The sequence below is a fragment of the Lissotriton vulgaris genome, chromosome 5 (assembly GCF_964263255.1).
Source record: "Lissotriton vulgaris chromosome 5, aLisVul1.2, whole genome shotgun sequence".
In the NCBI taxonomy this organism is placed as follows: Eukaryota; Metazoa; Chordata; class Amphibia; order Caudata; family Salamandridae; genus Lissotriton; species Lissotriton vulgaris.
This window is the reverse complement of record NC_141693.1, coordinates 751,436,438-751,463,777: the sequence shown is the minus strand read 5'-3', so window position 1 is coordinate 751,463,777 and position 27,340 is coordinate 751,436,438. Positions and strand designations below refer to the sequence as shown.

The window sequence follows — 27,340 nt, the reverse complement described above, 5'->3', positions numbered from 1 at the left end:
TGATCAGTATGTCGTCGGCGTGTGCCGCCAGCTTGAAGCCTAGCCCTCCTACTTGTACTCCAGTTATGCGTGGGTTGTTCCTGATCATGTGGAGGAGCGGTTCAAGTGCTAGTAGGAACAGTCCCGGTGACAGTGGGTACCCCTGCCTTGTTCCACTGCCTAGGGTGAAGGCTTCTGACATGGCTGCGTTGACCACCAATCGTGCGCGGGGTTCTTTATATAGGGACATGATCATGCCTCTGTATTTCTCCCCTAGGCCAAATTTGCGCATACATTGGTTTAGGAATGGCCAGTATACTCTATCGAAGGCCTTTTCCGCGTCTAGTGCGATCATAACAGCCTTCTCCTTGCTATTTGCGGTACGGTTTATTAAGTGGCATAGTAGTCTGGTGTTGTCCTGTGAGAGTCTGTTTTTTAGGTAGCCCACTTGCGTTTTATGTATAAGAAGGGGAAGGTATGTGTTTAGCCTTGCGGCCATAACTTTGGCGTATATTTTACAATCCACGTTAATTAGTGAGATTGGCCGGTAGTTCTGCGGGAACTGAGAGTCTTTCCCCTCTTTGGGGATGACAATAATGTTTGCCTCCGCCATTGAGTTGGTCCTACAGCCCATCTCCGCGCATGTCTGGAAGACTCTGACCAATGTGTCCCTTAGCAGTGGTTGGAACCGTTTATAGAATATGGCGGTGAACCCGTCTGGCCCTGGGGGTTTGTTGGCTTTCAGCGAGTCTATAGCCATGCTCACTTCTGCTCTGGTTATGTTTTCCTCTAGCGCCTCTCTCTGTTCGTTGCTGAGTTTGGGCAGGTCTAGTTTATCTAGCAGGCTTGCCCCTCCGTCTGTGCCTAGTGATGTGTCGGCTGTGTACAGTTCTTTATAGAAGCCCCTGAAGGTTTCCAGAATTTGTTTGTTTGCCGTGTATGTGGCGTTGTTTTTGTCCGTAATTGCTGCCACTGAGTGCTGCCTTTGTTTAGCTTTTAGGTACCCTGCTAGTGCCCTTCCTGCTTTGTTTGCTGAGCACAAGTTTATGTATTTGTATTTGTTAATCCATGTGGTGGCTCTCTCCCTCAATATCCTATTCAGTTCGTACTTCTTCTTTGTGAGTGTCGTTAGTGTGTTTCTGTCTGACAGATTAGCCGTGTGATTTCCTTCAAGTTCCTTTATCTGCCCCTCCAGTTCGCTGATTTTCTTATTCCTGCCTCTGTTCATCCTTGCCTTGATGCTTAGGAGTTTCCCTCTTATTGTGGCTTTGAGTGCATCCCACAGTGTTGTGACATCGGTGTCTTTTGTGTCATTAAATGTCAAATATTCTCTAATTGCCTCTTCTATTTCGGAGACATTTGTGGGGTTCTCTAGTATGTCGCTATTTAGGCGCCATCTCCGGCTTGGTATTTTGATGTGTTTCCCGCTTATGCAGAGGGAGATGTGAGCGTGGCCTGAAATTGTTATGGGGCCTATTTCCGTTCATTCAGTTAGGTGTGTGTGTGTGTCAGACATGAGAATATAATCTATTCTGCTATATGAGTAGTGTGGGTGCGAGTAGAATGTGTATTCTCTTGCGCTGGGATGCTGTAGTCTCCACGGGTCTGACAGTGCAAGTTTGGTGCATAGGTTTTTGAGTGTGTTCTGTTCTTGTGAGGCGTGGCTGGGTCTGTGTGGGTGTCTGTCTGTGGTGTTATCCATCGCTAAGTTCATATCTCCAGCTAAGATTAGCAGTACTTTTTGTCTGATGCGTTGGGCCCGTAAATGTTTGCTATGTGCATGGTCTCTTCTCCCCTTTTGATGCATGTGAGAAGTCTTCTGCCTTCCGTGTCAGCGTGGTGTTCGTGGACCCTGAACTTTGCTTTCTTGCTGATGATAGTGATCACTCCCCCTTTCTTATTCACTGCAGGTGAGCACACTACCTCGCTTATCCAGTTGGCCTTGAGCCTGTTTGCATCCTCTACGGAGACTCTGGTTTCTTGGAGGACGTATATGTCTGCTTTTAACTTATTTAGGTATTCTAGCGTCTTCGGCCGCTTGGCGGGGTGGATGAGGCCTTTGACATTCAGGGATACAATCTTAAGGTTTGCGGCTATCTGTGCTAGGCCTTGGGTGTTGGGTGTGGTCATGGTGCAGTGGTAGTGTCGCTGCTACCTGAGCTGATATCTAATTTGATGCCCTGTTCCAGTTGCGGGGGCACCGGTATAGTTTCCTCCTCCAGTGTACGAGCCCCCCCCCGGGGTGTGATCATCAGGACTGGGGATGTGTGCAGGGATAGGAGAAAGTAGGAAAAGAAAAGTAGGTAACTCCACCATGATCTGATTGTTCGTGCTACGTGGCCACCCCCCTGGTGGCCCTCTCCCCCCCACCCGCCCCACCCCCCTCCCCCCTGTTAATGTACTGTAAACGTGCGACAGCAACGGTTCTCCGCCTCCCGCCCCCCCGGGTATCCTAAGTCCTCCTCGCCCCTTTCCGTGCTGTGCATACATTAAAAGGATATTCTTTGCAGAACACTGGCTCAGTCTGTGTGATAGCTCTTCCTGAGAGTTGCAAAATACTGTCAGTGGTGGACTTAGTTCGGAGACAGAAGGATGCTAAGGTAGTACAGAGTACATTGTTCGTTGAGGTAGATGGATGTAGTTCCTTCGATTGTCTGGGCCCTTCTGTGATGGCAAAAACTGAGGCGGCCGTATTGAGGTAGGCGTTGTGCTAGAATTCGTGCTAGAGCCGTGTTTATCCTTGGCCTCCTGCTTCCCCTTTTTCTCCAGTTTCTGAGCCATCCGATGATGCCCTTCTCTTTGCAGTTCCAGGGCTGTTTTGTTCCATCTCCTCCGGCTCCGGTGCTCGAAGGTATCTGCGCAGCTCGGCCGGGTCGTCAAAGGTGCGCGTTCCTCTTCTGTCAGTTATCTTCATTCTTGCTGGTCCTGTAAAAGCTGCATCTTTGCCTTCTTCAGCGTGTCTCTCAGTGCTAGGAAGCCCTTTCTGGTTTCTACCGTCGTCTTTGAAAAGTCTTGGGTGATGATTATTTTTTGTCCGTTCCATTTGAGTGTTTGGCTTCTCCTTGCAAAGGCGAAAATGGCGTCGGTTTGGTTTGCTCTCAGGGGTCTACAGATGATCGTTCTGGGTCCTTTCATGTGCTGTTGCTTCACGGCTGGAACTCTGTATGCTTTATCTATTTCGAAAGCTTTTTCGAAGTTGAGGCCCGTCAGTTTGGGGATTAGGGTTTCAAGTAGGGTTGCGCATGACCCTGCCGCCACTTCTTCGTCTTCTGGCACCCCCAGGATCCTGAAATTCCCCTTCCTGCTTCTGTCTTCCTGTTCTGCAAGCATTCTCTGCATATCGCTCGATAACTTGGAGATATAGCGTACATCTCTGTCTGTGGTGACTGCTTTGTCCTCTATTTCGCTTATTCTTCTCTCTGCCTTGCCCACTCTGCTTGCGATTCTGTTCTGGTCTGCTCGTATCGCAGTGAGCTCTAGTTGGACGTTGTCCATAGAGGTCTTGGTGGCCTTGGCCAGGTCGTTGGCTTCTGTTATCTTTTTGACGAGCACGTCCATTGCTGCCTCAGTATTGTGGATGTTCTTCGTTTTGATTGGCGAGTCTACCAGGTCTTTCTTATTTTTTTTGTTGTCGCTGCCCAGCTTGTCTTCTCTGCCGGACATTCTATCAAAACCTCTTCTTTCTAGATAGATGGACAGCCTGTCCTTCTTTTGCTGGTCTGCCTGCTGGATTTCCAAGTGTGGGCTGTTGGTTGTGGTGCTTAAGTGTTTGGCTTTTACAGTGCTCTTTGTGGTGTCCCCGAAAGTGAACCTGCTGGGCCACCTTACCGTCCTTGTTCTTGTTTTCCTGGACGCCAGGGATCCTGTGGCAAGTCGAGTGGCCTTTTTGCTGGTTTGTCTGGCCACCCCTACCCTTGTTTCAGAGTTGACTGTGTCAGCGCGGTTGCTGGTGACCGTTGTTGCTGTGCACCGCGCTCGTTTTCCTGATTGTTCCTATGTTGCTTGACCCTCAGCGCTTGGTGCCCGTTTGTCTCCACCCGTTCTTTATAGCGATCACGCCACTGTCATAGTCTGGCGATTGTTGTGAATTTGTGCTTCATTCGTATCGCTTGCGCTCTTATGCGCTCCTTCGGCCGTTTTTCTTAGTGGTTAGAGCCCACCTCAAGATGGCCGCCAAACTCGTTCAGCTTCGTTGTGCGCCGGGAGTTAAGCGACCTTCGGTCGGTGAAGGCCGCTGTTGGTCACTGAGTTCTTGGTGCGGCAAACCACCAGACTGCCTCTCATTGCTTGTTCTTTTTTGTTTGACACCCCTTGTTACGACTCGCAGCCGTTCGCCCTTCTCAAGATGGCCAACGCCTTTGCTTGCGACCTGCGTTATGTGGCTGTTGGTCTGGGTTCTTGGGTTACCTTGCTTGTGTCGCGGACTGATGGGGTTGGGTTCTGATTGCCGGAGCACCCACGCGGGGTTTTGTCCCTTCGAGCCTGCGCGCCTTGTATGTTACGGTTCCTGCCGCCACTGCCTTCTTATGGCCGTACCGCTTAAGACGGCCGCTTTCGTCTGGTCGAATTCGCTTTCGCTACCACCAGTGTCGGAGCTTCAAGTGTTTGCTGGTGTACCCACTCGGGATGGCCCTTCGAGTCTGCGCGCCTTGTCTGTTTCGTTTCCTGACGCCACTGCCTTGTTATGGTCTTGCAGCTTTAGATGGCCGCCCCTAGGCTGATAGGATTCGGTTTCGCTTTCTTCAGTATCGGAGCTTCGGAACTTTGCCTTCGTGCTCTCGGCCGCCTTGCCCTTACCTCCGCTCTTGATCCTAGCGTTCTGAGGAGATCGGGCGCGTCCGGTGTTGGGATCTTGGGTGGCTAAGATGTCGCGGTATCAGCCCTCCGTCCTACAGCCTAGTGCGTCGTCGCCATCTTGTTCTGCCTTCTTCCTCAGTCTCTTCTCCGGGGGAACTGACCGTTTCTTCCTTCTGTGGTGTTTCTGCGGTGGCGCCGGGTTGCTTGACCTCTGCTCCTTATGTTCACACGTCTTCTGCTCTGCTTTGTGCGCGGAATGGGGCTTTTTTCGCTATGCTGCTCGCTGTTTGTTTACCCGGGGTTACGGAGCTCTCGAACTTAGGCAACCACCTGCGTTGCCATCCAAGCCACGCCCCCACTTCAATTACTTTCTAACTGTACCTTTGCCATTGACCCTGCCCAGTGGTTTTCTACATTTTGGCTTAATTTGATATGTACAAATACCACAAGCATGCATATATTCAATGATGTGATTTCAAACCAACAAGTGCATTTTCTTGGTTTTCTTGAGTGCAGAATGAAAAGGAATTTACAGGCACATGTATCAATGTTTCCTTTTGCGATTCCTGAATTGTGATTTTTAAGGAATAGCAATTAAGGAATCGCAAAAGCCTATGCATGTAGAAATCGCTTAAAAAAATAGCGATTTCTAAACATTACTTAATTGCGACTCGCAAATTGCGAATCGCAATTAAGGAATACCTCCCCATTCATTCCTATTGGCCTAGAGGCCCATAGGAATGAATGGGAAGACATTCTCAATTTGCGATTCTCAATTAGAGAATCGCAAATTGAGAATGCAATTTCAAGGGTGCCAGGGTGTCAAAAGGACACCCTGTTGCACCCCTGAAATTGATCTGTGCACATATGCTGCGCACACACATGCCCTAAGGGCATGTGTGTGCGCAACATGAAACTTTGAAAAATGCAGAATAGTGCATTTTTCAAACTTTTTGCAAATTACCATGAAGTTCAACTTCATGGTAATTTGCTACTCCTATTAGCGAAATCGCTAATGTTTTTACTTTGATGCATTGCATTTAAGGAATCCCAATTTGGGATTCCTTAAATGCAATTGCAATTTAAGGAATCTCAATTTAGATATTCCTTAAATTGCAATTTTTGCATTTGGGATGATGCATCCCAAATGGAAAAATACCGGTCGCAAAGGGACAGATTCTGAGAATCTGCCCATTTGCGACCGTTTTTTAGCTTGATGCATGTGGCTGGTAGATCTTGAAAGGATAAAGATCAGCAAGTGATCATCAGGTGAACTGGGTAAAACAAAACATGACTTGTGGGAAACTAAACGCAGCCCTGCCAAACTTTTTTAGACCAGCTACACTTCAGGAGCTGTGACTACATAGAGTAAGGGGGCTTCACGGTTGGGTCATGGCAAGCTTTACATCTCTGAAAGAAATCTCCTAGTCTGTAGCCAGCCAACACAATTGCATAATTGCCAATCCAGTCCTGTGTGTCTGAAATGAATGGTGTAAACAAGCATGGAGCCCGTGACAAACATCTACAATGGCCCTCCAATTACAGTTTGGCAGTTTCAGAGCCACATCAAACAATCTGGAATATGAGAGCTATAAGATGACCCGTGGTTGGTGCATCCTCTGTGCGTGTCCTAGGGTTTTGCAACAAAGCATTCCAAATTCAGGAATTAATGAGCAAAGTTCAGTGTGAGGAACTCGGTCTTCCAACCTTCTGGCCAACTGGAAGGATGAGGCGCTTGGAAGCAGAGCAGGCATAGTGAACAAAAAGTTTTAGTTATGAGTGAAGCTTTGTACCCCAATTAAGGATGAGACGTTGGAATGTTGGTTGGAACTTTGCTCCTATAGGGGGCAGCATCAGTTTTACACGAGGGGCACAGGTGCTGGTTTAGGCAGCAGTACTAAGAAGTGAAAGAAACGTGCCCAGCAGAGAATTTGAATACATTGGTCTAGCTGGCTATGAGGAGAAAGAAGAAGAAGGAGAGAGAGAGGACGGACCCATAGATGTATTCCAGCTCGAGCATTCAGTTGGATTACAAGAAAGGTCTGAGGTGGACTATAGGGTGTCTTGTCTTTGCCAGAGGACCAGTCAGTTAAAGAAGTTGTTCCTGAGGAAAACCACACAGTTCATTATTCAAATGATGCTATTAAGATTGCAAACTATTGGTGCAGGGTTAGAGATGGAAGAGTAGAACTTAAGCCAGTGTTTTGTCCTCTGCTTGTTTACCTGCAAGATTTCCTTTTGTTTGATATGGTGACTGAAGGTTACATTCAACACCCCTCCCCCCACGCTCCCCCCCCCCCCCCCCCCCCCCCCCCCGAAAGAAAGTTTTGATTATTCGTATACAGATTATGGACCTGCTGAGTTGAGGAAAGTTCAGAGTGCTCTGGGACATTTTACATTTGCATCGGATTTTATCAGCAGGCTAAACATTTTACATGAGGCTATGCTTTGTGAGGCTAGTGCTGCAACATTAAAGGGTTGATATGAGAATGGTTGTGAAACAGAAATCAGTAATTTTGAAGAGTTTCGATGAATTGATTATGTGGTTCTCTGGGAATGAAACTCAATATTTAGTCTGGTTATTTTCAGATGTAGTAGCTGTAGCAGGTTTTGCACTACACTGGGAAGGGTAGTCGATTGCTGAAATATTGCTACAGAAGTAGTTGCACGTGAAGAGGAACGTAGATTTTTGGGATTTTTTTTACTACTTGTGATGGCTTTTGTATTGTGGGAAGGGGGATTTTAGCAAACAAGAAGCTGACTTTCAACACTGATGGTGAGGCAGTGGTGTCACTGGTGAGCAGGAAGGCATCAATGGATGAAATGGTTTGCATTCTCCACATACATTCATGTTGGGATGTATAAAACACATCATTGCTTTTATCGTGAGGAACAACCACCCAGGAGAAAAAGGGTATCAGGGAGGAATTGCCTCGCTCACAGTGGCAGAGGTTCTGTGGGCTGGAACCAGAAGCAAATATTGTCATAATGAAGATGCAGTATTTAGACAGAATATTGTGAAGGTAGGTTTCTATAGGTAAGCAAAGTTTTACTGTATATAACTCCACATATATGTACCTTGACAATATATATTTTTCAAGCTACGTAGATGTGAAGTTAAGAATAGTAAATTTATACGTATCTATTTGGACTTACCTTGTCAGTATTTTTTTCCTCGATATTTTTGACATGATATTCTGTCCGTAAGATATTTTTGCTTCTGATACTCTGTCAGTGATCCAATTGAGCATGATTTAGGAGCTAGGAGGGTGAAGATAGTACAATTCATTGAAGGACTATTCACAGATTCATCAAGAAAGTCACACCATCAAGAGTGGATGTTTTTTCTGGAGAATGGAGTAGTAAGGCACAGTGTTTGGACTATAAGGAGTAAAATCTTAGAAAGGATGTGGTGTTTTATTTTGCCATGTCTAAGGTTTGTAATGAATTACATTTTAAGGAAAATTGGCTGGGTAGCTTTTTACGGTAAGTATTTGTACGTTTATTTGACTTTAGGCAGGTGAAATGGGATGATGGAAGTTAAAAGGTTGGAACAGGGAGGGAGAGGATCTAGGGGAGGGTTGGGGAGACTAATGATACTAACATTTTTTTAACTGGTGCTTGGACAGCTGTGTGGTGTTTTTTCCAGAGAGGGCAGGTTTGTTTTTCAGGTTTTACGGGACAATCATGTTTTTTGGACCCTTCAAGTTTTCCGAGCCGATAGGATCCAAAAGGGGTGAGGACATAAACTAAGAAGAATTGGATTGATTTGCCAAAAAGCTGGTGAAGAGGCGGTAAAAAAAAGCCCAGGTTGGTTTATGGTAGGACGTGGTCCTTAGGAGCATGGATGACAGAAACATTTGCAGGCAGCAAACATTTGAGGATTTTATTAGAGCTAGGAGAGAGAGTGAGGTGTGTATAGGCAGCAAGCTAGGATTTTCACACATGCAGGTGAAGATTTTAGATGCTACCGGAAGTATGATTGTCTGGTATTTGTGCTGGAGTAACAAGGCTAATGTCCTTCTCACTTCAAATTGCATGATATACGCAGATGGCATCCTGGGACTGGCAATTTCGAAAGAAAAGACGAAAGATCCAAGGTTATTCTTTCATGAAGTGCTCGGCCAGGAAGTAAGTGAGAAGACTATTTTAGAGGCAGTTGGGTTTTAGGGTGGACGAAATACAGCGAAAGGGGTTGGGAAAGGAGGGACTTATTACTCACATTGGCAGAGTTTGGATAATGCTATGAGTTGCCTTGATATGCAAGTGCTTCCTTTTTATGAAAATGGGCTGGCAATGATGATTGATGATGCTATTGAAACAATAATGCAGGATATGAGGGAGAATAAACCGAAGTAAGGAGGAAAGTGCGTTGTTTGAAATGAGCTGGTGGTGGGGCAAACGGCGAGAGGGAGGTAGGAGCCACCAGCAGACTGGGGAGAACGCTTAACACAGAGGAGAGCATTTTCTATGTCGGAAGAGTTAAAGAGAATTAGGTTCTGGACTTTAAGGCGTAGGGGTTGCTAGGGTTAGATGAGTTACATTTGTTTTTCCTAAGGAATTAAAAGTTGTTGTGGGGTTAGGAGTAAGGAGAAGACATTCTTAGATGGGAGCAGCAGGAAAATATCTCAGGGGAAGAGCTTCTCTGGATGTGGATTAATTTGAAGTTGGAGGAGTCAAAGACAGAAGCAGCGGCATGAAGTTGAGCCGTGATGCTGTCTTGAGGAAGGATTCCTGAAGACGATGAGCGTAAAGGTTAAAGACAAGGGACAAAGGCATACTAGAGGAAAAGGACGGTAGGATAGTGAGGCTTACAACAGGATAAATAAGCTTACATTTGGTGGTTTGAATGTGGTAGTTGTTTAAGGGCTGGATCAGTTGCTACATTTTTCAGTTTTACTAGCAGGCCTTTGGTTTAGACAGTAGGGCGTTGTTGGGTCATGATTATTCGTAGCTCAGCTCTTTCTCATTAAATCAGCCTTTTCCACACCATCAGAGTCGTGATTGTTCTGTCTCTCCTCTGCAAACTTTTAGCACTAAAATCAGAGGATGAAGCATTCGTTGGGATGGAAACTGCACACTGCATTCTGCTGGATCAGCAAACACGAAGTGAAGGGGTCAAAAACAGAATACTCTCTTCCTAGAGCAACTACAATCAATGAATCTGGGAATAAGACATTTGGCTGAATTACAGAAACAAAACTGCTCCTTCAAGCCACCAGTCAAACCGGCATAGGCACCTAGCACCTCTACTGTGCTGCGCCACAGGGATTCACGCACTCACTGTAGGTGGCTGCTTTGACCACTGTCCTTAATCCTGTAACGTTCTTTGTCACTACATACTATTTGCTGCACTCTGGCTAATGTTTCGGCTGCCCCCTGTGCCTGTGGCAGAAGGCCCTACAACTCTGAATTGCTTGTGCCAAAGAAGGAAAGCATGGAAGTGAGGCTAAGGATTTGTCCTGCTTCTGTGAACTCTTGTCTCTGGTCAGGCTGTGATTGCTCGCTCCCTCTGCAGTGTCCTTCACTGCACTTAAAACGAGGCCATGGAGCTGGAGGGAAAACGTTATGTTTGTAACAAAGACTCTAATGGAACAGATGCTGCTGTGGGTGACAGAACATTACCAGTGTGATAAAGACCACCATCCATGGGAGGTGAGGGAGCCTGCAGTGCCTTAGTACAGTAAAATAACTAAGTCAAAAGTGACATGCAGTCAGTGGCAACATGATACAGCAACACTTTTAGTATAATACCATTGCCAGAATGACATGGTGTGACCTAGGGGTATGGGATATAACTGGTGATAGAGTCACGTGGCACATTATGGCAGTGACTTAATGTATATAGGTGAAACAATCAAGTAGGTCCAAAGTTTATTTGACAGTGGTTCCTCATTACTCCTTTGGAAGCTTGATGTAAACATTGGTCGGGACCCACCCGCTCGTTCTGACCTTAGATGAGTATGCAGATGCCACGTTTTGCCGTCTTCTAAGAAGGTTCCTCCCTTACATTCATGGAAAGAATTGGCTCTATATGGGGCACCAATGCTTCTATGCCAGGATGTGGAATGTTGAGTGTTATGGGAGTCAGTGAGTCCCTTTTATAGAATCAGATATTAGCAGACAAGGGTTCGATCAATGCACGTTCTTGCACCTTCTGGCCACCAGGTAGGTTAACTTTCTTTGCACTACAAGGTTAGCAGATCAGACACTCTCGTCTACGGAAAGCTGCAAAGGACAATACTCTAATCAGGCTGGGACATAAAAGGAGAAGACTCTAACTTGTGCAATCATTTCTGCTAGTTTCTCCTTCTGTTTCCAGGATTTCTTAAAGCAGCTGTTCCTGCTGACTAGGGAAGGGTAACTGGTCAGTTTTCATCTGGAAGTTCACGTTATTCAGCTCCTATTGACTGTTCTAAGGGATGGTTCTATGATCCCATTAAACACGGAGATATGGGGCATATTTTTTAATCAACTCATCCACATTGCATTCACCACATTGTAGTGCAGGATGTGACCCATGTTCATAGGAAGCTTTGTGAATACCCCCTATGCCTGTGTTGGAGGAATCCAGGTCGCCCCTATAATGCTATACTGAAGTGGGAGGGAGACAAAGAGATGGAATGCACCAAAGTGTCCTCTTTACTTTAGGAGGAAATGAGGGCGAGATGAGGACTGTAAATGTGACTCCGTGCAGATGTGTTGTGTAAGTGATTTGTAAGTGTAAATTAAGGCAAAACGTTTTGAGGTGTTTAGATCAGTGGTAGGTATGCACCGAATATACAGTAAGCTAGCCCACAAACCCCAAGTACCTTGAACAAGGATCAGGCTCACAAAAAGTGACTGTTTATGGTTTTTCACACACAAAGAATCGCCACGCATTCTTCGTTGTGGAATGAAATTCTGTCTGCAGAACGACTGCAGATGTTGAGGTCTGTCTGGAGTGGGTTTTCCAATATTTTGGTGTGATGTTTGATCTGTATTCCTTATTTGTGTCACTTACTAGGGAGTTATTTTTCTCCAGATCCTAGAAATGGCTGGAAACACCGAGCAATATCAGGCGTGAGCCTGCTGAAGATGGATACGTAGTTTGGGATGGAAAGTAAAGCCCCTTAAGACAGGGCCGGACTGGCCGTAGCGGGCCCCGGGTAATCCCCCGTGTGCCGCACGGGTGGGGGCCGGTTTGGGGCCCCTAGGGGGCGTTTTTTTCACAGGGCCGTTCGGCCCTGTAACAAAATCGGCCGGCAAAGAGCTCGGCGGCACCCACAACCCCGGGGGGGGGGGGGGGGGGGGGGGCGACCAGCACTTTGCCAGGGCCGGTTTTGGCTCCCAGTCCGACCCTACACCCTGGTTTTCCAGGGTAGGTTGGTCAAGCAAAATCTATCTGCAACGAGCATAGACTTAAAGCTTGAGACCATGTACAGTATAACACAACGGATCATCACACACAGAAGGACTCAATGTGCAGTCAGAGAAACAATTTAGACAAATAGAATGATTATGCAAATGAAGTCTCAAAATACAAAAGTAGTAAAAGTAAGGAAGTACAGTGAACTTTTCACCTCTCTAGAATAAGTGTCTTAGTGATATTCAGGTAATAAACCCTAGGGTTTGAGTGCTTGCTTCACTCTCATTTCATCCGGTTCAGATTTGTTCTGCGCCTCTCAGGCCAACGTGATCGTGGAGTTTCAGCATCATGATCCATTGCCAGTGCTGGAGGTGGACTTCCTGCAGACGTATTACAACATGTGAGTCCATGAGCGTCACAACAAGTTCACTGGTATACATGGGCGTCCGCAGACATTTTTCCAGGGGGGGGGCAAAATGTTAACGTCATCACCATCCTCCGACATGATGTGTGCCAGGTGGGGCACAAGAAACACTGGGGCGCAGAACTAGAATAGACTCAATTAAATGACAGGAATCCAGGACATGTGACTGACCCTGCCACAGGCCAACAAACACTGTCTGTAGGGAAAACGCTAAACTTTCTGACAAGCTTCTTTATCTTTGTCTGCTAGGTGTGCAGACTTTCGGGTCCTCGATCCAACACCAATGAAGGCTGTCTTCAGCACCGAATACTTTAAAAAAGCCCATGATTAAAGCACCAGATTAAATATACTGTATGCACAGTGTATGTTAGAGATTATTTGTAGCGCACATATTTACCAATATTGGCTTCTTGGTGCTAGAATTCTTGATAAATTTTATCCAAAGTTAAAGCACAACAAAAAAGTCAGTAATAAATAATGCAGCAATCATACACGCTACTGATTCGCCAAGGGGTGCTCCCTTTACTAGAATTCCCCAGGCATTGCTAAATTTTACCACATTCAATTAATTTATACAAAATAAAATGTATAGTTCCAAATGTTAGCTATATTTTTTAAAAGAAACGTAGAGTCCCTCTACGTGTAGTCAATGTCAAACTGACAGCGTGCGCACGTTTAGGGATACAATAATGGCCAGCTCCCTTATGCGGAAGCCCTGCACCGTAAACGTGTGGCACATGCGGCGCCCGCAGCTGCGGCACATCACAGGTCCAGGGATGCTTAGTCCTAAACAGTGGTCGAAGTGTGGGAAAAAAAGTTGGGGAACAGTGGGCGGAGAATCAGAGGGCGGGAATAACCCAAGGATTGGATCTGTGGGTGGAGCCGGAGGCGTGGCCAGAATGCGCAGACATCCCAATTTTTAGTATTTGTTTGGCATTTCACTGCCCAGTTTAATCACCCAATGGATACACATGATTATTTAAGGTTATAATGAGTTATTGACATTAAAATATATTCACAAAGTGGGATACGCTTCTAATCACAGAATGTACCAAATATGATAAAATGTGGAAAAACAAGCACTTTGTCTCCGAGCCATGGAGTTTCTGTCATCAGCTCTTCTCCCTTTTTCCACAACAGCAGTTCAACAATGAATGGCAAAATATCATAATTTGCAAATGTTTTCTCTAAAATTATGGCTCTGCCATAGTTGCCCCATAATGCAAGATCTGCTGCATGCTCTGATCATTTAAACTAATAAATTGTTTGTAGCTCAGACATATCAAAAGTTAATAAAAAATGTGACTTGTGTTGCTGCGGAGTGGATGGCCTATTGCAAAGGTTGACTGGTCAGCTTTCTCACTGCTGTGTTTGTATGTTACACTGGTACTAATAAGGCAAAATGTTTCGAGAGACTGTTAGCATGTGTACATGTTAGCATGTGTACACATGTCAAAATAATAAAATATCTGAAAATATACTGCATTACACTGCAGCCTTTTTTTAATGCATAATTTAGTCAACACTACGGCATAATTTTGTCATCCTTTGCTGCATAATTAATTCCAGTGGCCCCACAGCAGGCAGCACATGTTAAAAGTGATAGTAAATGAAGCAGGGAGACTGTGAAGTTTACGAACTTAGTTTGGTGTGCGTGCAAATCCTGCATTGTCAATCCCTGGTGAGTTGCAGCTACTACTGCTGAAACAAGGCCAATGGAGGTACCTATGGGTGAGGCAGACTGGCCTCAAGGGCAGGGCCAGCCATAGCACTGGTGCTGTCCTGTGCATTAATGTTTGTTAGTGCCCCCCAATGACCACCTCTGCCATGGATTCCCTCACTACCACCCTTTAACTGTGCCCCCCCAAGTCTCCATAACCACTCTCTCTCGGATGCATTTAATTTGATTTACAGCGCCACTCATACCATTGTAGGGTGTCAGAGCACTTTACATCAAACACATTACACAGTGACAATCAACATGTGTGTAAATCATTGTATAGAAAAGGTTACATAAGACTAAGGACTACAAGGTGTAGGAGTCACATGACAACCATACTAGTAGCCAGTAAAGTTTTATAGTGATTGGTCTGGAGAAACACAATACGCGGAATTTAAAATGTAATACCATGGTTGGGGGTTCTCCTTAATAATCAGAATTGATTTCTGTCCAAAAGAACACTTTTTGGGACATTAGGATAGTCAAAGACTGTGGGGGGGGGGAACATAACACTCTAATTTATACCTTGCAGTTTGTATGCAGCTCTTAGATGACATTTAATAGCTCACTGTTCTAAGTTAGGATTTTAACTTATAAACTGCAAGTAATAAAAGGATCTCTCTGACAAAAGCAGTAGCCCACTGACCTATTTACATTATGTGCACTTTGTGATCTGCATATCGCATGTTCTTTGAAGCCGATACATAAACCCTCTGAGCTACCTTTCCATGAGTCAAAACTTCCACTTGACAAAATTCCGATCTCTCTCTAGGAAGAACACTAATCACCAGAGTCATCATGACATTTTTATTGTTGCCAAAAATTGCTGGAGGCCAGGAAGGAGGCAGCAAGCGTTTTTAAAACCATAATATACTTGCAAACATGATGCCTCCACCTAAAGTCAGCACCCGGTGCGGTCACACTGGTTGCACCGCCCTAGAGCTGGCCCTTCTCAAGGGTCCAGTGACCTTGGTGACTGTTGTTCTAGTGTGTGTTGCTTCATAGGCCTGCCCGCAAGACTGGAGGTGAACTTCAGTATGGATAGTGGTGGACAAGCCTTGAAGGTTAACCTACACTTGTCATGCTAGGGTCCACCTGCTGGTGCGAAGACACCAGGACTTCTAAGGTGTTGCGAAGCTTTCTAAGGTCTAGCACATGATTGTGCTCTCGCAGGAGAGTGGTCTGGTGGGCTGGTTATTAAGGCAGAACCTGGTTCCCAGTTCCTAATTCAGCAGCTCTGACTATAGTGCCACATCCTCTTCCCCCACTGAACACCCTACTGTCCCATTGAGAAAAACTCCCACTGTCTTCAACTACAACCGAATTGTTACCCGTTATAAACACCTGGATGCGGCTCAATTTAAATTACAAAACACAATTTGATGGACAGAATGTAGATCAATGTCTTACATTCACCCCAGTACAAGGATCTGGGCCTAAATCCATTGTTTTTTGCACTCCACACCACCCTGGGTCAGATAATGGCTTAATGCAAATCAGCTCTGACCCTGTGCCCCATGGGAACAGTCCAGTCCGAACTACAACAGCCATATCTTTCCCAGACCGGAATCAAGCATCCGAGGACCGGACCGGTTTCGAGGTAACACCTCTCATCAGCCCGGCTAGCTTGACTCCAGTGGTGTGGAGGCTCTGGGACCCACGTCTGAGCTACCCCAGTACACTCAGGGAGAAAATTACAAAAAACAATTTGATGGACAGAATGTAGATCAATGTCTTACATTCACCCCAGTACAAGGATCTGGGCCTAAATCCATCGTTTTTTGCACTCCACACCACCCTGGGTCAGATAATGGCTTAATGCAAATCAGCTCTGACCCTGTGCCCCATGGGAACAGTCCAGTCCGAACTACAACAGCTATATCTTTCCCAGACCGGAATCAAGCATCCGAGGACCGGACCGGTTTCGAGGTAACACCTCTCATCAGCCCGGCTAGCTTGACTCCAGTGGTGTGGAGGCTCTGGGACCCACGTCTGAGCTACCCCAGTACACTCAGGGAGAAAATTACAAAAAACAATTTGATGGACAGAATGTAGATCAATGTCTTACATTCACCCCAGTACAAGGATCTGGGCCTAAATCCATCGTTTTTTGCACTCCACACCACCCTGGGTCAGATAATGGCTTAATGCAAATCAGCTCTGACCCTGTGCCTCGAAACCGGTCCGGTCCTCAGATGCTTGATTCCGTTCTGGGAAGGACATGGCTTTTGTAGTTCGGACTGGACTGTTCCCATGGGGCACAGGGTCAGAGCTGATTTGCATATCGCCATTGTCTAACCCAGGGTGGTGTGGAGTGCAAAAAAACGATGGATTTGGGCCCAGATCTTTTGACTGGGATGAATGTGTGGCATTGATCCACATTCGGTCCATCACCTGTTTTGTTTGCAATACCGCCATAAGTGCGCTGGGGATGCTCAGACGTGGGTCCCAGGCACTCCACACCACTGGAGTCAAGCTAGCCGGGCTGATGAGAGGTGTTACCTCGAAACCGGTCCGGTCCTCGGATGCTTGATTCCGTTCTGGGAAGGACATGGCTTTTGTAGTTCGGACTGGACTGTTCCCATGGGGCACAGGGTCAGAGCTGATTTGCATATCGCCATTGTCTAACCCAGGGTGGTGTGGAGTGCAAAAAAACGATGGATTTGGGCCCATATCTTTTGACTGGGATGAATGTGTGGCATTGATCCACATTCGGTCCATCACCTGTTTTGTTTTCAATTTAAATTACGGCCTAGACAAGAGCAATATGCGGCCTCCAAAAAAAAAAAGTAACACCATCCTGGACAAAGCAAACACTTATAGGGAATGCAAATTTCAGCAAACCATGGAAAATGTAAGAAGGAACAACAAGGTTACCTTAATGCTTTTACACTCACTATTCAGTGAGTGTTTTTGCCTGAAAAGTTAAGGACAAGACTACAGGGCCCTGAATTGACCCATTTCAATGGCCATTGCTTATATCCTTACAAAACATAAGCAGTATGGTAAAACCAGATCACATCCCTGGCGCAGAGCCGCAGCACACATTTTGTTTTCCAATCCACACATTGCAGTACCTCCAGGATTGGTGCACTAGTTCCAAGTCCAGGGAAAACAAAGGGCCCGATTCATAGAACTAACCTAAGACAAAATCCTAAACTTGCTACTTTTGGTATTCAGAGAATTTAGGATTTTGTCTTAAAACAGACTTAAGACAGACTTAAGACAAAATTCTAACTTAAGTCTTTCTTAAGTCTGTCTTAAGACAAACTTAAGACAAAATCCTAACTTCTGTGAATACCAAAAGTAGTAAGTTTAGGATTGTATCTTAAGTTAGTTCTGTGAATCTGGCCCAAAGACAAGAAAACAAAAATACCGCTTCACTGGCAAACTCTGTAAAAGTGGCATTAATGTGTTCAGTGTGAACAAAATCAGTTTGGCTAGTTTGCTACCACTCTGTCTTACTTTATTTACTTATTTATCTATTTTTCATATTTGTAGCCTTTTATTCCCAATGCTGCACTTTGGAATTAAAATGTCAGAAAACTATGGCATTTCCAGCTAAAGCGTCTTTCTTTTTTGGATCCATTTTACAGGGAAGCAAATAAAAGAAAGGAGAGGAAAGAGAGTGAGAACCCCGTCTTGAAGTCACGGTTTTCATGGGCGTCCGCAGGGGGGGCAAGGAGGGTCGCTCCAGGGGGGGGGGCAAGCGCCCCACCTTGCCCCCCACCCCCTGCGGACGCCCATGCTGGTATACTTCACGAGGAGTCCAGTCCTGAAGGCCAAGTCCTGGGAGGATTCTTATATGGGTCCCCTGTCACTTGTGTTTTTTTTCTCCCGAGAAAAATAACCTGCAGTCCAAAAAATAAGGTTGGAAACTTTGGATTACATTTTTCTCTGTTTTCATCTGGTTGTACTTCAAGATTTTCAGGCTCTGGGTGCCTCAACCTGCATTTCTTCTTTCATTAGAGACCTAAAGTCGTTCAGGCGTCCCTAAACTTACCATACAGCCAACACAAGGCAGTATTTACTCATCTAGAAAAATGTGCTGATTGTAAACATAGCCTATTGAAGACTATAGATTATGGGGCCCATTGCCAGTTGCACAGAGCAGTGTCCCCTGGGGGCAACTACAAGTTTCCCAGTGTCACTGGGCTCTGGGGAGCCGTAGGGGCTGCAGGCAGCTGTTGTGCCGCCCCCGTCTTACTGCATCTTTCAGCATGGGTGGGCTGGGCTGGGGGGCTAAAGTAACTCCCCTAGCCGAAGAAAAAATCATCTTTTCACCTGCCGCTGCATGCCCAACTCTTCCCCATGGGACAAAAAAAGTCCCATAACATTTACCACTTGCTCCACCCAGCTGGGGAGTATTTGCAGCTCTGAGACTATTATTTTCCCCGAAAGGGGGAAACATGCGAAATTGGACCCCATTATTATCGGGTGCACATGCTACTCCGAGTCCTCATTCCAGGTGAAATAACTCGTAATCCCCGCGATCTCATCTGTAGTTACCGCGAGGTATCACAGCCCAATTATCTCCCTGTGGAGATACCGGGGAATTCGTAATGGTGTCCTTGTGGGATATTTTCAAAATGTGATCACGGCGCAGAGATCATAGAACGCCCAATGATAAAAACTTGCAAACAATGCAAAACATTTTACTACAAATAAATAAATGTTAGGAATCCATGGGCATGCCACGGCTTCTTCTGTCTCACAGGGAGACACAAAGCTTGGGGGCTCAAGCCCGGCTGGACATGGAGTCTGCAAACATGCGTAGGGAGAGAGATTGGAAGCTTTGCTCAGAATGGAGGAGGGAAAAAACTTTTATTTCCAGCACTACACTCTCCGTCTCTGTGCTATCACAGTTGCCTGCACCCTAAGCCTGGCTCTGTGGACTCTGCATTGTGGTCTTTGAGGAAGGCCAGAGTGATCATGAACTGGCCATAGCTCTCTGGTTGAAGGTGCCCTGTGCTGAGTTTAGCAATGTTCGTGGAGGTATGAACCTGGATTCTGCTTTCAAGCTCCCAAGAGCCAGCTCAAATACAACTAGAAGTTTTAATCAACGGTCACTACTCGAGAGTCCGCAGAGCCTAGTGACCATCGCAGGAGGTGCAGGGTCCCTGGCCACCAAGTGGCACTGTGCCATGTTCGTCATTTCATTTTATGTCAGTACACACTTTACAGTCAACCACTGTGCCGGTGTTGTTTTTTTTGCCGCAAAGCGTGGTTAACTTCACAGTCCGGGCTAGCGGAAGGTATTACACTTGACATGGGTCCTCTTGGTGGGTATTGGGTATGTATGCATTGTGAGGTACAGAAAGAGAGGTTTGAAAAAGGGTAAGTCTAATTTTTCAGAAAATGTAAAAAAGAAAATATCCCAAAAATGATTGTCTGTTAATGATGAATTCACTGTTAAGGAATATAAAAGCAGAAAAACAGAGGAACTAAAGAATATTTTTGAAAATATTAGTTTGATAATCTATTTTAAAAGTTTTAAATTTCCAGCTGTTTGGAGATGTGAAGAGCACCAGAGAGCCACAGGAATTCTGACGAGGAGTCTCTACAGAGATAGATGCGCGCCCTCCCACACCATGCTGCACACACCTGTTTCCTACCATCTGACCCATCTGACGGCCATGGCGTCCTGCAGAGGCCCCTTTCATTCTGCACAGAGAAGAGACCTGTCCTCCTCATTCGAATGAGTGTGGCTCACTGGTTAGAGGCGGCAGACCCGAGGACGGCCCGGGACCAGGATTCGATTCCCGGCGCAGCAGGTTTCTGGACCAGGGTCAGCGGACTTGATAATTCTCTCGCCTCGGTGCCCACTCTGATCAGCGATCACACTCGGCAACTCTGGGCATTAGCTTGCCTCATATTCACTAACGGCCCCACCAGACCGCCGGGGATGCCTGGTCTCACCCTGGAGATACCCATTAAGGGACCATCTCTCAGGGAAGCCAGGAAGGGTTTCGCAGCGGTCGAAGCGCCTTGGGACCCTACGGGTAAGTAGTGCGCTATATAAATGCCAATACATTTACATTTTTACATTTTTGCTTTCGAGCTCAGATAAGTGGCCTCCTGTGAAGCCTTTGCACTCCTACAGAACCAGCCCCTGCAGGGCCCATAGCACTCTACTGCGAATCCAGCCTGCCGCAGCAGAGTGGGACTTCACAGGATATTGGTAGAGACCTAACCTTCAGCACCACCGTCTTTATCTGGAGAGCCCGATATTTCTTCAGAACCGTCGCATCCTGCCACGCACTGCTCTATGAAGGTTGATGCTCTTCGTGCGTTTATCTGGCAGCTCTAATGCAGCCTCCCCAGTCCCCACAGTCCTGCCCGCCTGCACTGTACTCACGGCAGCTTGTGAACACGGCCAATAGGAAGGCAGCCTTCATCGTGAGACAGTCTCTGCCCCCGGGTCGACGGCGACAACAGCAAGTTCTCTGTTCACCGGTGAAGACCGCCTGTGCTCTACCCAGCGGATGCTGCCCGGGTTTAAATACAGTCTGTGGCGGCGTCATCTAAAAACGTTATCGGAGACCCTGAGCAAACAACGGGCACCGAGGAGGAACATACGGGCATCAAGGCGGTGTATAGGGTCCCTTTGAAGGACTGTATGACCAGGAAGCGAAAGACCCGGATCCTGCTAGGCCCTTCACCCGACCATGCCAAAGTAAATGTCATGCCCTGTGTACTGTTCCAGGATGGCTTTGTTGGCACTGATGGGTGACCTATAACCGTTGCCAGTGCCCACTTGATGAGGTGACAGGTGGACCACAACAGCGTTAAAAATTCTTTTGTTAAGTGGAGTTGACACTTCACATACTTGAAGGCCTGGGCAGGGATTTTCCCAGTGCCTATTTCCTGTATTTGCCCCGGTATTACAACACCCACTGCTAATCCATGCAAATACATTCCTATCACGAGTTATTACATTTCACAGGAGTCTGAAGCGTCAGTTAATCAACTTTCCCTATCGTACATCTGTGCTTGGCCAGAAGCAGCGCTGCTATTAGAACCAGCATTTTTTTTATTGTTCTCACATCCCCCTGAAAGTGTCACCAATACCAAAAGCGCATGAGACGTCCTACCCTGGATCTACCACGGAGCCCCACCCACTGTTAATACACCACGTACTCATTGCACATGCTCTCATCTCCATCAAATGTATATTTCATGGGAGCCAGGTATAATCATTGGACCCAATTAGCTGGTTCCATAACGTTTAACCATCTCTCAAAGGGTACCCACCACTTGTGAGACCTGCCTGCATCCCCTGCCTCCTTCAAAGCATACACACCTTTAACCGCTCCAAGACAGTGAGTCATCCATGGAGGGTCCGCTTGTGACCACTTCCTACAGATTTCCTTCCTAGACAGCAACTCCGTGTAAAAGAGCAACCTTATCAAATCCGCATTCACAACATTCCCCTCCATTTTGTTACAGTTTTTAATGCCAAAAAGAAGCAGGATGGGGCTCACCAGGATGGCAGAATGCAGAACAGAGGACAGTACCGTACCCACATCTTGCCAGAAGGACCCCGAAGCTCGACAGTCCAAGAACATATGTATATAATTTGTGTCAGGTGGACTGCACCTCTTGCACCTGCTTGCCTCATTTTTCATCATCTTTGCCATCATGAAAGGGGTCCAATAACACGTGTGGGTGGCAGAAAAGAGGTTCCATTCGCGTGTGCAGATTTCACAGTGGTGTGCAAAAGATTCTAAGAAGCTTGCCATAATGCTTTGATCCCTGCACTTGGCAAGCCTGTCACCCAGGTTGTACAAAGCGGCTTCAACTTCTCATCCACAGGTGTGATTTGATACCAGTGCCAGGAAAAAACGTCCTTTTTCCTAGGCCCAACATTCTGTCCGCTATTGGAACAAGCGTTGGCAAAGCCATTAGTTCTCTCTATTTAAGAAAGCCCACAATATATAAATTATTATACCAGAACCAGCATTACATCAGTGGTGGATTTCAATGTTTTTCTTATGAATGCTATCATGTTCTGATAGTAGATCAGTACATGATGTTTTTGTCAATATATACATTTACACTGTGCTCTTGTATCAATATTAGAATGCATTCATGAAGAGACCCCTCCCCGAGTGACAAGTCACACTTTATTAGAACCTCCTGATTGATTGATATTTGTCACCTTAAAATTTGCTTAATTATTCAAAAACTTGGACACGTTTAAGTAAGTCTTTCTCATTCTTTTTAGAGGTGCTGTCCCTGGGCTTGTCAAATTATCCCCATTGGCTTAGCAAATATATTATAAACAACCACTGCCAAATCCAATAGGCCTCGACTTATAACTTAAAATGCTTGGAGATTCCATCCATGCAGTCACTGATCCGTCCATTCATGCACTCAATAGCTCATCATCCACGCTCTGGGTTCTGTACCTGTCACTGAATATCATCTATAAATATAACCTACCACGCAGGATACGTGTCTGGGGACGAGGCCAACATATGGTACGGAGCTTTGAAGTATTGGAGGAATAGTGGGAAGATGTGGTCTCAAAGTTACAAACTGTGGTGGGGACACTTATAGAATGTCAAATAGAACACTGTATCCAGGGGTAACCTGGGAATCCTAACAATGGGAAGAACGAGGTACACTGGTTAAAAGAAAGATTATGATACATTGTTTGCAGGAAAAGGAAACATCTATTGATAGTGGGCTTAGAGAAGCTGTTGAGTCGACAGTGGCTAATGAACTGCTTATGCTTCCAGTGAATAAGGATCATTGGATGAGTGAAGATTTGCTACAGTCGTGCTCATGTCCGCCCACAGGTCCCACACTTGTCCTCCTAGCCACTGAATAGCTTCAATCAATCAATCAATCAGTGACACTTGTAAAGCGCGCTACATACCCGTAGGGTCTCAAGGCGCTTGGGGGGGGGGGTGCCGCTACTGCTCGAACAGCCAGGTCTTCAGCTTCTTCCTGAAGGAGAGGTGGTCTTGGGTCAGGCGTAGGTCGGACGGGAGGGAGTTACAGGTCTTGGCGGCCAGGTAGGAGAAGGACCTTCCTCCTGTAGTCGCTCTTCGGATGCGGGGGACGGCGGCGAGGGCGTGGTTGGCTGATCGGAGGTGGCGTTTGGGAGCGTAGAAGTTGACTCGGCTGTTGAGGTAGCTCGGGCCTTGGTCGTGTAGGGCTTTGTGTGCGTGGGTGAGGAGGCGGAAGGTGATTCTCTTGTTGATGGGGAGCCAGTGAAGGTCTCTCAGATGTCCGGATATGTGGCTGGATCGTGGGATGTCGAGGATGAGTCTGGCTGAGGCGTTTTGGATCCGCTGGAGTCTCTTCTGGAGCTTGGCGGTGGTCCCGGCGTAGAGGGCGTTGCCGTAGTCCAGTCGGCTGGTGACGAGGGCCTGGGTGACGGTCTTCCTGGTCTCTGTGGGGATCCACCAGAAGATCTTTCGTAGCATGCGTAGGATGTTGAAGCACGCCGAGGAGATGCTGTTGACTTGCCTGGTCATGGAGAGGGAGGAGTCCAGGATGAAGCCCAGGTTTCGTGCATGGTCTGTCGGTTTGGGTGCGGTGCCCAGGGCGGGAGGCCACCAGGAGTCGTCCCAGGCGGAGGGTGAGGAGCCCAGGATGAGGACCTCCGTCTTGTCCGAGTTCAGTTTCAGGCGGCTGGTCGTCATCCACTCGGCTATCTCTCTCATCCCTTCGTGCAGGTTGGCTCTGGCGGCGGCGGGGTCGTTGGTCAGGGAGAGGATCAGCTGGGTGTCGTCGGCGTAGGAGATGATGCTGAGGTGGTGTTTGCGTACGATGGCCGCGAGGGGGCTCATGTAGACGTTGAAGAGGGTTGGGCTCAGGGATGATCCTTGGGGGACGCCGCAGATGACTTCGGAGGCCTCTGACTTGTACGGTGGTAGGCGGACTCGCTGTGTTCTTCCGTCGAGGAAGGAGATGATCCATTCCAGCGCCTTGTCCTGGATTCCGATGTTGCTGAGGCGCTGTATTAGGGTGCGGTGGCAGACCGTGTCGAATGCCGCGGAGAGGTCTAGGAGGATGAGGGCCGCTGTTTCTCCCTTGTCCATCAGGGCTCGGATGTCATCGGTGGCGGCGATGAGGGCGGTCTCGGTGCTGTGTTTGGCTCGGAAGCCGGACTGTGAGGGGTCGAGGGATCCGTTCGTCTCGAGGAAGGCGGCCATCTGCTTGTTGACGGTCTTCTCGATGACTTTGGCTGGAAACGGGAGAAGCGAGATGGGGCGGTAATTCTTGAGGTCGGTGGGGTCCGCTGTTGGTTTCTTGAGTAGAGCGCTGAGTTCGGCGTGTTTCCAGCTTTCGGGGAAGATGGCGGTGTCGAAGGATGTGTTGATGATTTCTCGCAGGTGGGGTGCGATGACAGTGTCGGCCTTGTTGAAGACGTGGTGAGGGCAGGGGTCGGTCGGTGATCCGGAGTGGATGGAGTTCATCGTGCGGATGGTGTCTTCGGTGCTGATCGGGGTCCAGGCGTGGAGGGTGGTGGTGGGGGGGGGTGGCTGGTCGGTCGTGGTGTGCGTTGGTTGGTTGTTGAAACTGCTGTGTATGTCCGTGATCTTGTTGTGGAAGTATGAGGCGAGGGAGTTGCAGAGGTCTTGCGATGGGGTGATGTCGTTGTTTCCTGCGCTGGGGTTGGAGAGCTCTTTCACGATGTTGAAGAGTTCCTTGCTGTTGTGTGTGTTGTTGTCCAACCGGTCCTTGTATGCTGTTTTCTTGGCGGCGCGGATCAGCTGGTGGTGTTTCCGGGTGGCAAGTTTGTAGGAGGTCCTGTTGTCCGGTGTCGGTTCCCTTTTCCAGACTTTCTCGAGGGCTCGGCAGTTCTTCTTGGAGCTCTTGAGTTCGTCGGTGAACCATGGGGCCTTCCTGCTGCCGGGTCTGCTAGGCGGGGTCCTCAGCGGGGCGAGTTCGTCCGCGCAGTTGCTGATCCACTTCGTGATGTTCTCGGCGGCCTGGCTGGGGTTCGCTGAGCTGGCAGGAGGGTGTTGGCTCAGGGAGGTGGCGAGCTGGTCTGCTGTGATCTTGTTCCAGCTTCTGCGGGCGGTGTGTTGCTGGTGTTGGTGGGTCGTCGTTCTCTTGAAGGTGAAGTGGACGCAGCTGTGGTCCGTCCATTGAAGCTCTGTGGCGTGGCTGAAGTCGATGTCTGTGCTGGATGAGAAGACGGCGTCGAGTGTGTGTCCGGCGAGGTGGGTGGGGGTGGACACCAGCTTGCTGTTGAGTCTCCACTCTTCTTGTCGACTCCGACACCACGCTGGCTTCAATGCTGGAATCACATCCTGGAAGGCAGGTGGGTGAATCAGGAAGGCAGCTGCACCCATACCCACTATTTTATTTCAATTTTATTGAGTATATGATTTGGAACTCCATAGAGATCCACATATAACAAAGTGACAAAAGAGCAGTATACAAATAAAACAACATATTAAACCAACTTATTACTGACATGATATAACAAATTTTCATGCAAATCATTTAATACAATTCTAAAAAGCATTAAAAAAAATTAAAAATTCTATTGCAGAAAATTTCATTGGGAGGACAGTAAATAGCATCAATGAAAGACCTTGCCGATAAAATGCCCAATTGTATGCATACTGGTCTCACCCACGAACGACGATAAGCCATTAGGGCAGGACAAACAAACAAAACATGTACAGTATCTTGGACCGAATTATTACAAAAACTGCATATGTTGGAGATACCGTACCATTTGGCCAAAACTTATTCAAAGGATGGAGATCCTGCCTTAAGAGTAGCCAAAAACGTCGCAAACCATGGGGCATGTTCCAAGAGGCATAAGGTTGTAACTGTCTAAATAGATATGAATTAACAACTTGAGTAACCCCCTTCTTTAAAATGGTAGAGTTGCGATCCCTTTCGAAGCTTAACTTCCATGTTGCCTGTTTTAATGTCGTTTTTAGCTGTTGCGCAGAAAGGTCAAAAAGGGTTGCTTCCTCCAGATCCAAGAGTGTAATAGCCTTCCTAAAGTTTTTTATGAGTAACGAGTACTCTTTTAGGGGGCCCATTAACTCTTTTTTAATGAGAGATCTTAGTGTGGCTGGATTTCCTTTAATCAAACAGGCAACCCAGCGAATCACTCCTGCCAAACCCTGTACCCAGCTACTTCTTAAGCCAAATTCTAATCGAAGGGATGCTACAGTGCAACTGTTATTGACTGATGTTAGATTTCTCAAGAGGGAACCCTCAGTAGTGTCCAAAAAACCCCATTCACCTATATCAATGAGTTCTATACCGTAGAGCATGGTTGCAGGGATTTTTGCCCGGAATGCCTCTGAAAGATGCACGAAATGTCTTTTACCGGTTGATTTATATAAGGCTCTCAGCCCATTTCCCTGCGACTTTGCTTTGCGGGAACTGTTATCTATATGGGGTTTGTTACTCAAATTGCTACTAACTATTTTACCTAAAAATACATATGATTGTACCCTTTCCAATTTTTGACCTCCCAGCTCCCAACTAATGTGACCCAATTTCGGTTTTTCCCTCCCCTCCATACACATTACCTTGCTCTTAGAAATATTTATTTTCAGATAGTGTGCTTCGGAGAATACGTGTAGGGCATGCAGACGGGTATTAAGGCCTTTTGGGGTAAGGTCTAAGACTAGTATGCCATCTGCATACATTAAACAAGAAATGTATGTGTCTCCCAAGCGCGGAGCAATTCCTTCACAGAGGGATATAGTGCGGGGAAGGTCACTAACATAAAGAGAAAACAAAAGGGGAGCTAATAGACAGCCCTGTTTGAGACCATTGGCAGAGGGGATGGGCTGGGATAGACCCCTTTCTCCCCCCAATAATACTCTACACCAGGTATTGTCATGCAAGTCCTGTACCAAGTCTAAAAGCCTGGGTGGCATACCGAGAGCAGATAGTTTTTTCCACAGCAGTGGTCGGTCGACCTTATCGAAGGCTGTGGAAAAATCTATAAAAGCCGCATAGACTCTCCCTTTTCTGGCTCTAATATATTTATCGGTTATTACCTGGAGGGCTGTTAAATTATCCATAGTACAGTGGTTCTTCCTAAAACCAGTCTGTTCGAGTGGGAGTATGTTTG

At 46.9% G+C, this 27,340-nt stretch overlaps 1 protein-coding gene across 1 annotated transcript in view; it reads right to left on the bottom strand.

The window, feature by feature from the left end:
- The window catches only part of LOC147711502 (phospholipase A2, membrane associated-like), a 90,993-nt gene extending 70,211 nt beyond the window's left edge, over positions 1–20,782 (bottom strand). Inside the window, exon 1 of the mRNA XM_086922193.1 lies at positions 20,627–20,782. Coding sequence (XP_086778319.1) covers positions 20,627–20,666 — 40 coding nt within the window. The 5' untranslated portion in view covers positions 20,667–20,782. The remainder of the gene's footprint in view (positions 1–20,626) is intronic.
- Positions 20,783–27,340: the final 6,558 nt, after the last annotated feature.